The 11,534-nt window shown below is 37.9% G+C and overlaps 1 protein-coding gene across 1 annotated transcript; it reads right to left on the bottom strand.

Moving 5' to 3' along the window:
- Positions 1-5,466: 5,466 nt before the first annotated feature.
- LOC115755401 (MYB-like transcription factor EOBI) lies at positions 5,467-6,751 on the bottom strand. The gene is made up of 3 exons (XM_030694781.1): positions 6,607-6,751; positions 6,252-6,381; positions 5,467-5,932 (listed from the first exon to the last, which is right to left on the bottom strand). Exons 1-3 carry the CDS (start codon positions 6,749-6,751, stop codon positions 5,467-5,469), a joined length of 741 nt encoding a protein of 246 aa, XP_030550641.1.
- Between the last annotated feature and the right edge of the window lie 4,783 nt (positions 6,752-11,534).

Raw genomic sequence — 11,534 nt, 5'->3', positions numbered from 1 at the left:
ACTACCGCTGCCCCTACCATTGCCGGTGGTCGTGGGGCATGGCCAGGGGGGTTGTGCAAGCCCTAGCCAACTGGTCGGTAACTTTTTTTTTTTGGTTTTTATTTTATTTTATTAATTTTTAACAGAATTTTTCAATTTATTTTAAATAAAATTTATATTTTTTGATATTTTTCCAAATTTTAGATTTTTATTTATTTTTGTAAACTAATTAAGTTTGTATTTTTATTTTTTAATATTCGTTTTTAATTTTTACCCTTTTAATTGCTAACTGGACCTCACCGAAGCCACGTCGGCTTGAAATATTAGTAAATAATGCCACATCAGATTTTCGACCGACCAAATAGGACTTTGCATTAAAATGATCTCTTTTTTTTTTTTTCAAAAACTTGACACTTAAGTGGTCCAAATGAAACTTTTGACACCAAAGTGATCTTCGTACGTAACTTTTGACACTAAAAGTGTCCATTTCCCCAAATTTGGTGTCAAAGAGCTCATCGATACCAAAGTTAGCAGGCCTATCAGCATAACGATTTCTTTCCAAAAGTTAGGTTGCATGACGTTTCCATTTCTTTTAGACCCAAGTTAACCCCAGGATTGCACATTGTCTTCTTCGATTGATTCTGATTGATCGAAATTGATATTGTAATATTTAGCTACGCTGGATAGTAATTTTGTAAACCTATAAATATGCTCATGTACTATTCATTATTAAATCGAAATATACACAAGTTTTAGATTTCTCTTTCGCATATGAATTCTCAACACCAGAGATTTTACCTATGGCGCCTCCGTATCCGCCCTATCCGTATTGGTATCCGCAGTATCCGTATCCAGCACTAAAATCATCTCTATGTTCTGAAGCGGCTCCTTGGTGCATATGTTAACCTATGTTCTTTCTCTTAAGTAACCCACAGCGGTGGGCGACAAACTTCTCCCCGCAGTTCATTAGAGGCGGCACCTCTCTATCGTTGGTCATTGTTTCTTTGTTGCTAGAGACTAGAGAGAACTAGGGAAGGTTCTTATGGAGCCCGTCACATTTGTAACGGCCGGACAATAAACGCAAAGATCACATTCCATCATTCTTCATTTTCCTAAATTTAAACATACGCATTCAATTATTAAAAGATCTGCTGTAAACTCATTTTTCTATACGACATAAATGTTTTTCCACTTGGTTATTAAAAGATTTGCCATAAACTCATTTTCCTATATTGTATAAATGCTTTTTCCACAGTAAAGGTTCCAAATTACTTGACTTTGAAGGGCGAACATTTGGGCAGGTTCGGTGATTCATGCCATGTTGGATGACCAAGATATGCGGAAGATGGGGGGCTTGCCTCCTCGTTCCCTTTTACCTATGCCTTGATGCTCATGGGCAGCTTATCTCTAATTAGATTTCCTTTTCTAACTAGATTTTATTGCAAAGATGTGATCTTAGACTCGCTTACTATACCATCAATGGGAACTTTGTTTTCTGGTTGGGAAGTGTCTCCGTCCTTTTCACATCTTTTTCCTCGCTCTAAATCGGATAAGTGAAAACCCACCTCAAAGGGGGCGGGTGCTGGGCCTTCTTTCTTTGAGTCACTTGCTCCGGGGGGGGATCTTCTTTTCTCAAATAGATTTGCACTAGTTGGTATCTGAACCGAGGTCTCAGTGATTGAATGTTTGCACCTCACGTTTTATAGTATGCGTTGAGGTTTCTTGACCATTCTCTGTTGTTATCACTCTCTTTGGCAATCTAAGGTCACACTTAGCTTTACTCTCTTTTGCCTCTGCATGATATTCTCACTCCTCTAAGATAAACAAATTTTTTGGTGATAGTAGAAATACTGATGCTTAAATCGGGGACAAATACTAAACAAGTCGATGGGATTGGACGTTGATGGAATAAAATGCTCATCAAAAGAAAAGATCCATGAGATGAATATGATGAAATTACATCTCGTCGTATTAAAAAATCAATACCTAATTGGAGCCCGTGAATATATATGTCAACATTTCGGCTGTCCAAATCTATTCAAATCCGCTACACGAATAGGAAGTACACACGTGCTAAAATGAAAAATATAAATTTATTTGTCCCACCATAGGAAGTGGACAATTTATTGGGAGATGTGCGCAAAGTTATCTATTTGTTTCCCACCCAAAAAAAAAATCAGAGCACGTTAGCTTATGATAGTATAGTTGTTGTTGAGATGTTTTTGTCACCGTTTTAAAACGTAGGATCAGCAGCTAAGAAACAATACGAATCAATCACCCATAACGAGAAGTACACCTCGATTATAAGACATTTGAATAAGGTGCTTAAATATTCCTTTTTGATTCGCTCTTATCTTTAACCGTTTAAAATATTATAATGTAGACACTAGCGGTTGAAGCACTAACCGCTATGATTTCACATGTTTGTTTCCTGTCTCTTTAGATAATTAGATATCTGAAATTTTGATATTTACAATGGACTAACTCAACTTAAATTGAGACACATAACCTGACATACGCTTTTTGTTTTTTTCTCTTGTTAATTCTTGTACATTTAACATGATATCTCGAGCCTACTTTCACGCTACACATATCCACACCCATTTTGAATATCAATATATGAAAAACATTTATTTCCTTCTGTAACTTATAGATTGACTATTGAGAACGTATATATTTCTGTAGGATATTATCCTCTGTTAAAGATAATTAGAATATTTCTTTTGATTCTAAGTATCTTTAAAGATTGCTTATATGTCTCTTTTTTATTTTGTATTTCCTTGATTGATATGTTACCTTAAATAATTATCTGATAAAGCCTATCTTCATTATTTTGTACTAAAGTATGCAGAAATTTCACACATTTTTTTTATTTATCTCATCCGTTACATGACCGGAACATGTGAGATACACGTTACACTACAATTTTGAATGTGTATCATGCCTGGATCTAATTGGGGTTCGCAGTGATCGAGGAAGTGGATCGAAAAAAAAGATGGATTCTAGAGATTCTCGAATGAGAAAAAGGATCCAATGACTTCGAAAGAATTGAACAAGAAGCGGTATAAGATGAAAATCTCATGTGCGGTTTTGTAGAATGGCAGCAAGGGTGCCTTATCTATCAACTTTTCCACTATCACCCACAAAAAGCCTAACTCTGCGATACGTAAAGTTGCCAGAGTCCAACTAACCTCTGGATTTGAAATCACTGCTACCATCCATCCTATCTCTCAGTTCATGTATTAACATTTTTAAAACCCTTTGCATAGTGCAGGCTACAGGCTGCAGGCACCTGTTTAATTGCTTGCAACTAGCATTCTTTTTCCTTTTTAGCTTAGAGGTTAAGTGGTGTCTGGACCAGCTTTTGCGTACATCAATCAGTCCACTCCTCCCGGCCAACGTCTCTTCGTTAGTTGGGCCAAAATACTTAATGCAACTCAGGTAGATAGATTATAGTTATACCCATCCCATCTAGATGGTGTATATATCTTTGTGCATTAGTTATTTATTTTACTGAGGGTTAAACTATATGTGATGTTAACCTCCATGGTTTTTTATAAATAAACAATATTACTTCTTAGTTTAAGTAGCCGCCCTTTTTAGTTTAAACATGTTCTGTGAACTTTTGAAAAAGACAGTATAGGCATCTCCAACATCCCATTTCCATGTTGAATTTCATCTTTGCCGGTTCGTATATGTGGAGGGTCAGACTGATTAGTGAAATATTCTTATTTTTCCTCCTATTAACACTTTTCTTAACTGTTTTGTCCCATTTTTCTCTGTTTGTTTTCATTTTCTTCGCCAATTAAGCTAAGTAGCACCGGTACGCGACATGACATGACTTGACACGGCTCGATATGCCGACACGCCATTTCTTAAAGAATAAAGAATTTCGAAACATTAGGACACGTTGTACATTAAATGTATGTTTTCATATATATAAGATAAATTATCATGTATAGACAAAAATATCAAAGGTGAGCTGCTGTTGCTGCTGCTGCTTCTTCTTCTTCTTCTTTTGTTAGGGATTCACGATTAGTTTTTTTTTTTTTTTTTGGCTAGCTGAGTATATCAATTTTGAGATGGTTGGGTATACGACTTAAGTATATATATTTTTGATAAATTTAGATTTTGACCCTAATTTATGGAAAATGCTTAAAATTGACCTCATGCCAGTCGAAATGACATGTCGAAATGCTGGACTCACGCATCACTGGTATGTCTGGAACGTTGATCACGTATTGATACATGTCAGAGAGTGTCGGAGTGCCCGACACGAATGCCCCTGGGGAGTGTCCGTGCTTCCTAGCTATTAAGGGTACAAGAGACATTTTCTTTAAAAGAAAAAATGAGATAGCAGTGGTCAAGAAATGGTCGGCGAGGGCCTGCAGGAGATCTGGCCTTTGGAGCTGCACTCGGATGGCTAAACCTGCTGGTTAGATTTTGTATATGATCCTAGAGAAAGTTAACAAACTGGTTTGTTTTGTCTTGAAATTGCTTTGACTCACAGGCTTAGCAAGAAACGGGAATAGTTGCCGACTTCATCCCAGCGAACTACTTGAGGCCCAACATCAGGCACGGGTACACCACGAAAGAAGACGAGGAAATCATCGTCAAGTTACGCTGAGTTCTGGGAAATCGGCAATCATATCGATCCTCATAGCCGCAAGAGCTGTTATTCTCTACCCCGTGGATTGGCTCTCACGTGATTTCGGTATACCCTATGGCTATTTGGATCTTGAAATGATAACTAAGGCTCAGAGACCGTAGATTTCAACAAAATTTTCATATTGCAACTTAAAATTCCTGGTATAACATAGAAGTCCGGGGCACAAAAACACACCAGGAGACATTTTTTCTTGAAGATGTGGCAGCATCCTTTCAAACTCTTCTCCTTATATAAGAAATATTTTGCTTAGACTGTATTTGAGGCAAGTCTATCTGAATGATCGTCATAGATGATCGGATGCCATCACCACAAAGATGAATGATCGACATTAGAGCTTAAATCCCTAACCAAATGGCATTACAGCTCAAACTATCGTACTTTGACCAAATACATCGTGACAAAACCGATAGCAGTATACCTACGAACCAATCCAATATAAAAAAATGCAGGGCAAGAGATCATGCGCTGCCAACTTTCTAAATGGAGCATGAAATTGCACTAGATGTAAGTGACCTCAATTTATGAGTTTAACTGGAATACAATCAGCTGCAAAATGACTAGTCGACATCCTAACACGAAACACAAGATTTATCAATATAGATATGATTCCCAATAGTGCAAGGACATTTATTACACTTCTCAATCACTGATATACCTGCTATAATTCTCAACCCTGTAGTAACTCTATAAAGTAGTTGCACAAGCGAACTTAACTACATAGGCGTAACAAGCTAGCCTTACAAATCGGATAACTGAACTTACAAAGGGAAACCACGAGAATCATTTATTGCGACAAATATTCTAGCACATTATCATCATTAATTTCCCCATAAATCCATGATGAAGTCCTCGTAGGATTCGCCAAAGTACGTAGGCTCAGAATACGTGCACTCAGAAGCAGGAGATACACTTCCCGGGTTCAAGCACATACCATCAAAATCTTCTAGTATGCAAAGATCTTTCAGTGCAAACAATTGTTCCCAGATGTTTTCTTCTTCTTTTTCGATTTTGTTGCCTGGTGAGATCAAGCCATTGATTAGGGTTTCATCAACGTGATCAACTCCCCTAGGAGGCCCAAGGTTTTGTGCTTTTGCAGCATCAACATGGGCTATTGATGAATATTGGGGGGATGAAGGATCATTGTCATTGGAGTCAACTTTCACATCGCATGCAGTTGGCATTTGCAAATTGTCCATGACAAAACGTTTCTTCAAGCGAATATTCCAATAGTTCTTTATCTCATTGTCCGTCCTTCCCGGAAGTCTATTCGCTATGCTGGCCCAACTACAACAAGGAAATTATGAATTAGATCAATCATTATTTCCAAAAACCAATGACAATATGTTCGTTCTTGTTAATAGAATCATAAACTCCATAGTTAAAGTAGGGTTTTAGATTCTTGATTGCGGCGATTACCCCACTTATGCCTCAAATTGTATTCTTTCCTCTATATTACCATAACAATTTAATTCTCCCTATCATATAGCAATGACAATATTCTAAGTAATTCACGTGCGACTATTTCTTATAATTTCTTTGCCTAAAGTCGATTAGCGTCATCAATATCGACCCAAAATCATGTTGTACAAGTGCATTTACTCACCGGTTACCAAGAACTCGGTGCAAGTTAATAATGATTTCCTCCTCTTCTTTGGCGATGTTTCCATGCTTGATGTTGGGCCTCAGATAGTTCATCCATCGAAGCCGGCAACTCTTTCCTGTTCTTGCCAAACCTGAGCAAACACACATCCGATACTAGGGTTAGTGATCTAGGCGGTCAAATTTTCAAGGAGATCTTGATCCACCAAGACACTAGGATTTTGATCCTTATCACAGTAGTCAATCTCCTTGTGCCAGATGATTGGCCTTAAATGAAGAAGATTCGGATCCACATAAACCCATTTCTTGAAAAGATAAAGGATCAGAACACAAGAGAGATAAAATAACAACACACGCACCGGCAGGTTCTGCCATGTGAGTCCAGTTCCAGATGCCATATCTCTTGATATATGCCACCAGTTTGTGGTCTTCTTCCGCAGTCCAAGCTCCCTTCTTCACTGTCTTCTTGTTGTCGCTCTTGTCAACCCTTGGAAACCTGGCCATTGATACTAGAGATTATGGGTTACAGAGAGCTATTGCCTTTTCAGCTCTCTTGGCTTTGAATGAAGTTCCCCTACTGGAGGTGACTTAATGTATTTATACTTGTCCTGCACGTCAAATATGCATCTAAAGGCTTTTTCATGGAAATGGGGGCAGCTCTTCCTGGAAGCAGCATAAAAGGCTAAAACGTTTGGTATTGTCTCTATGCATCCTTAGCATCAAAACTTAGAAGTCTAGACTGACCCCACGCTATTAGGATATGCAAATATAAAAAGTCCCTCTCCCCATGGCTATAAGCATACTCTACTCCAAACAAATTTATTAGACAGCTCTTATTTATGAAGATTGTCGTTGCCTAAAGTTTCAGCATGAATTTTTTTTTTCCGCAAAAGGACACCAATAAGTGCCAAAGTTTGCATATGGCGCTCACTTTGGTAGCAAAATTTTTCGCCAACTCACTTAAGTGCCAAATCAGATAAAAAATTGATCAATTAAGTGCCAACAGCGAGAGATTCTAGCCAAACAATATACAGGACATTTATAATTAAAATATTTTAGTGACACATCATTTATAATTAAAAATCAATCCACGTGGACTTCGCGTGGCAATTTTTTTTAAAAAATTCAATCTCAAACTTAAAATTAAGCTAAAAAAACCCCAAAAAAAAATAAAATATGAAAAATTAAAAGAAGAACAAATGAAAAGAAAAGGGCGGTTGCAGCGGCAATGGTAGGGGATGGCTGGCGACCCTCGGCGACAGCAAGCCAAGGTTTCCCCTAGCGGACCTAAGCACTAGCGCGGGATGATGAAGTGGGTGGAAACCGAATTGAAGGATAGCATGGTTCAAGCATTTCGTCGAACACTTGGTGCACAAGCTAAACAAATGAAGAGCTAAAAAGAAAACACAAGAAGCCAAGCAGAGATGAGGGATGGCCGGCACGGTTTACCGAGCCCTTGCCGGTGGCCGGTGAGGCTCGCGACCACAGGCAAGGGCTGGCAACTGTCGCCCGATCTAGGCTAGAGCCGCTAACCTCGCCTACGATCGACAAGGGTTGTCAATCACTAGCTGGGGCTCAATGACCCCTGCCCGCAATCCCCCACCCTCACCAGCCATTGCCGGTAATGGTGGGGCTCGATAGCGAGAGCTGTGCAAGCCGCTACAACTCACTACTTTTCCTTTTTTGTAACTTTTTATTTTATTTTTTTTGGGTTTTTTAGCTTTTTTATTTTGCTTAATTTTTCAAATCTTTTAGCTTTTCATTGCTAACTGGGATTCTCTAGCGAGCCACGTAGGATTAGGTTATTAATAAAAAAAAATCTCCACTTTAGATTTCTGACAAAGCTTAACATTGGAGTTCCAACATTAAATGTTAGCAAAAGGGCATCTTGTGAGTTACATATGTCTATTTAGGTGAAGAATTCGGTTAATTTTTGCATCCATTTTCCATCCTAGAAGCCTATTAGGAACTGCTTGTTCCGGCCCTTGTCGAAATAAGTTGTCACAAATTGACCCAACGACAAGATTAATTTGGTGCTTTCGAATCAATAACTTATGTTTTTGAGTTCAATTCCAACCTTGGAGAACTCAAATTTAAGTCGAGGATAATGCCGGTGGATTGCTGCTCTAGTTCTCCACCATATAGCTAACTAGTTATGACCATGCCCATGGGTTAGGTTATGAAAAATAGGAAAAGCAAAATAAGCTAATAATTGATAGTGTTGTATTTCATTGTCCGTGGTTGCATTGTTTTGAAGAAGGAAAAGTTAGTTCAATGCATAAATATCCAAACTCATACAACTACACAATCAAAGAGGCAGTAATTAATTCTAGATTTACATGTACTTAATGTGAAGTAATTCAGTTTAATTTTTGTTGATTCCGATAAACTTTTGAACGTTACACCCTAAATAAGCAATACTGAATTCTAGATTGAGAGGTAATTAATGCGAGGTAATTCAGTTTAAGTCTTTTTAGGTGTATTTTTTGTGGTATTGATGATATATGTGTACAATGGTGGTTTGCATCAGATCAAAGTTCAAACAACTTTTCAGTGGTTGCCAGCAGATCAATCGTGGGTTGAGAGTCAATGAATGATCAAGTTGTGATAAGTAGTTTTTTTGGCGATGGAGTTCCATGTCGAAGGCCTAACAATGTGGAAGCCATGAAAATATTTGACTTGGAGGAGGGAGAAGTCTTTTATTTTTGCGTGGAATGCACGATACAGTATTCGGAGGGATGAACAATACTCGTGTGAAATCAGGAGAGGAAAATGAAATTCTAGAAGCAGATGAAGATAACCATAATTTTCTATATGTCCTTGAAACTTGGTGAGAAAGGCAACCCACCAATTCCTCCCCAAGTTTGAAATTAGACTAAAGGTTTTGCCTTTTCTCAATATTGTGACACAACTTTCTCGGCTTGTGGAGGCCAATAATAGTCATAAACAAATGAAGTAAATGGAAAGCTCGCAGCGAAGTCAAAAGCACATGGTGCAAAGTAATACCTGCCCAAGAGAGCTGTAAAACATTGTGGAATAGCTTTAGCTTTTTGTTCGAAATAGCCAGGTAAATACGACACTTCTGGTTACTTTATGTCGGAATTTGGATGCAACAAAGTTTCATTGCCTTGAATTCAATGCATTTGAAGTCTCTGGATGTTAGCCCTAGTCTGTTAAAGGGTGTGCTATTGCTACAGATTCAAAGGGGAAAGACTAGTTGGCTTTGAGTCTTGTACGGTAATTGGACCATGGCAGTCGTACGGTTTTCTTTTTACAGTAGTCTTTATGGAACTCATAAGCCCTATTTGAGGAGACAGATGATTTTAGTGAGTTGGCAATTTGCTTAACCGGCATCAAATTTAATGCAGTGCACCAGAAAGGCGTTTGTCTTTGCGATTGAGTTACTGTTCTGGGGTTGCTTTTATAGAATTTAAGTTTTGTGAGTTCTTGCTTGTTTTGTGGCTTATGGTGATTAGCAGCATGTAGAGCAAATAATTTCTAGGCCGATTTTTTCGTAATCACAATTAGGTTTGTTTAATTGTCTGATGTTTGACTTACCACCACTCCTATCTCGTAAATACATGCATGTAGCACGACATTAAGCACAAAACAAAATTCTCTAAATACGCTCCGAAGGTATAATCCCACTCATTGCATTTTGCAAACTTGTTAATGAAAAGAAAAGCTGTTCATCACAATCTGCTCAGCTTCATTGGTTCCCTAAGCTATGAACCGGGACAAGCAAGGCCGCAAACTTGTTTACTCGACGGAGAGCACATCACTCGGGTAAGTAAAACCCAGATTGCATTTCCTCATTTATTCCTAACAAGAGATAAAAAGGGCGAAATAAAACCAAGACAGAGAAAAAACGAGAGGAAAGTTCGTCTGACAATGAAAGGCCCAAATTGTGAAATGTTGACTCTTACTTGCCTTCAACACGCTCAAACCACTGCCAAAAGTCCATGATATTCACACAAAGTCTCCCAACCAACAGATGTGGTCAATATGCAGAGGCACACACAGAACGCAGCACATGATTTTCTTTTTCTTTTTCTTTTTTTGGTCTTTTACTTTATGAAAACTTGCATGTCATTCCAATTCCCATAGATACTCGAGATTCTGAGCAGTATTAGGCGACCGAGATCCGTGGTCCTACGGACAAATTCTTGGAAACTACGAAAGGACAGTTCACAAGGAGACCGCCGTCAATGAAGACGGGTGTTTTTCTCTTGGATAAACACCACTTTCACACTCGCTAATTCAGCTTAGTAATCTGGAGCCTCAAGTTTTATTTTTATTTTCTGGTTTCTAGCACGTTAAATCTAGAAGGTTGACCAAAGTATTGACCCGTGGAGAATAATACTCTAAAGAAAGTTAATTGATTTGATGGGTAGGCGAGTTATGAAATTCTTTTCTTTTTTGTACTTCCTTTTTATGACGTAAATAACAATAGAATATAAAATAAACATAAAAAAAAAAAATCTTTCAAGTTCTAATGGAAGGCCCAAAAATATCTATTCGAGGTGGGAAACTACAACAATAAAACGTTTTGTGTATTTCGAGAAAATTTTAAATATGCTAATCTGAGAACTAAGTGCGGCACATAGGTGAAGTGAATGGATGTATTCTAATCCAAGTTAGTCCAATCAGGTGTAATGCAGGGCTACTTTTTCTGTCAATAGTGCATGATGGAGTTGCATTAGAACTCGTGCAAGAAGGGTTCTTTGGCACAAGCTAACGTGCATTGCACCCAACACACCCAAGAATAGCTTCATATGCTGGCTTGCTATCTTCAATAAGCTCCTGACTTAAAGATAGATTGAACAGATGGTAGCGAGGATAGCAATTCATTATAGCAAATTCCCCTTAGGACGCAAAGAATAATTGGAAGGTTTTGTGTATTCAATATACAAAACTCTATAATTAAAGAGCGTGAAGATGTTTTCGACCAAAAAAAAGAGCGTGAAGATGTATCTCACTTTTAGATTTTATAATTTGTAATTCAAATAATTCGTTCTATATCAATTGCTTAAAATATTTAAATTCGCAAGCATGAGCGTGTGAATGATGCATCATGGGCATTAGGATAGAGATCAAATTTCCGTTAGACGCATAGGTAACGAAAAATTTTATGGATTTTCTTATTCGACAAATAGAACTAGTTCCATCGTTAAGGGTGGAAAACCGAAGTGTGAATGAAGATAGATGTGTGGAAGGTGGGGGCAAATCAATTTTCAAACATGAGTCAAACGACTTCTCGTATATAATCAATTGAAATCAATTGAAA

Source organism: Rhodamnia argentea, chromosome 9 (genome assembly GCF_020921035.1).
Source record: "Rhodamnia argentea isolate NSW1041297 chromosome 9, ASM2092103v1, whole genome shotgun sequence".
Classification (NCBI taxonomy): domain Eukaryota; kingdom Viridiplantae; phylum Streptophyta; class Magnoliopsida; order Myrtales; family Myrtaceae; genus Rhodamnia; species Rhodamnia argentea.
The sequence above is the reverse complement of the archived record's forward strand: the minus strand, read 5'-3'. Positions and strand labels throughout refer to the sequence as shown.

Bases quoted from the DNA above. Each gene is read 5' to 3' on its own strand.
- LOC115755401 (XM_030694781.1), bottom strand. From the start codon at position 6,751: ATGGCCAGGTTTCCAAGGGTTGACAAGAGCGACAACAAGAAGACAGTG. The intron at 6,382-6,606 runs GTGCGTGTGTTG...GTGTTTGCTCAG, and splicing joins TCACATGGCAGAACCTGCCG to GTTTGGCAAGAACAGGAAAG. The intron at 5,933-6,251 runs GTGAGTAAATGC...TCCTTGTTGTAG, and splicing joins CACCGAGTTCTTGGTAACCG to TTGGGCCAGCATAGCGAATA.